Genomic DNA, 1084 nt, shown 5'->3' with positions numbered 1-1084 from the left:
ATCCCACCTGAATTTCAGAATCATCTGAGGAACAGGTTTGAGGCCTTGAACACTAATGAGCGAAGACCAGATGAGTTGTGGGAGGATGTCAAAGGTATCAGCCAGGAAGAGTGCAAACGGTCATTACAAAGACAGAGGAGGAAGAAAAGACCCCTGCAACTTACTACCTCTGAAAACCCACTAGGGGTGGATTCTGACTCTACAGTGTACAACAACAACTTGCTAGAGTGTCAGTGGTGAGGCAGTTCCAACTCAACAAAAATGAGTGAGGTCTTACAGGTCAACTAGATGTTTGGGCTGAGGTTTTGCAGGGCTGGTGGGATGAGGGGCCCGATCAGCCATCTCTTCCTTGCCAGGCTTACATCTCCACCATACTTGCCTCTGTCCTTAAGATTTGATTCCACTGTATCTGTTCTCTAACCCTTAACATTTCCTTCTGCTTTATGCTTCCTTATAGCTTCAGAATCAAGATGTGGATTATGATCAGAGCTACTTACAGATCATGCTGCATACATTAGTGTCCAGTGAGATCAAACAATCCTCATGGCTGGGCTGAGAGCCCCCCTGAATCTAATTCTAGTGTAGAGAATATATTTCATTCTACTCAACACAAGCCCTCGAGTCCCGGAGGGCTCAATGATCAGGAATGCATTGGTTCTAATTAATCTGAGCAGCGATAGTGCTTGAGGCTGGATCCACTGCCTCCTTTGGAGGTGGAAATATGGGGAAGAATAAGTTATCAGCTTAATTGTGTGAAATTTCCCCTCTGGTCTTCTTTCTTTCAGAATTGCCCACAAAATTCCAGGATCGCTACAGATTATACGAAAGAACCCAAAGAGCAGATCATTTCAGTGGGACCTATTAGGAGGAAAAGTGCGTATGTTCCCTAAAACACACCATAAATTATTAAAACAATGGGAATTGAAGGTGGGAGCATGGACTCTGACGTGTCTCACCTCGTCCGTGAACGTGGGCGAGAGGGGGCTGCTGTCCACAGTCGTCCACAGGAACAGCCTGCTTCCTCAAGGAAATTCTCTCTCTCTCTCTCTCTCTCTCTCTCACACACACACACACACACACACAC

At 45.9% G+C, this 1084-nt stretch overlaps 1 protein-coding gene across 1 annotated transcript in view; it reads left to right on the top strand.

Moving 5' to 3' along the window:
- The window catches only part of TECTA (tectorin alpha), a 90541-nt gene that overhangs the window by 87803 nt on the left and 1654 nt on the right, over positions 1-1084 (top strand). Inside the window, exon 21 of the mRNA XM_006895633.1 lies at positions 786-873. Coding sequence (XP_006895695.1) covers positions 786-873 — 88 coding nt within the window. The remainder of the gene's footprint in view (positions 1-785; positions 874-1084) is intronic.

The sequence above is a fragment of the Elephantulus edwardii genome, unplaced genomic scaffold, assembly GCF_000299155.1.
Source record: "Elephantulus edwardii isolate Elephantulus edwardi_28Jun2011 unplaced genomic scaffold, EleEdw1.0 scaffold00171, whole genome shotgun sequence".
In the NCBI taxonomy this organism is placed as follows: Eukaryota; Metazoa; Chordata; class Mammalia; order Macroscelidea; family Macroscelididae; genus Elephantulus; species Elephantulus edwardii.
This window is presented reverse-complemented; position numbering and strand designations above follow the sequence as displayed.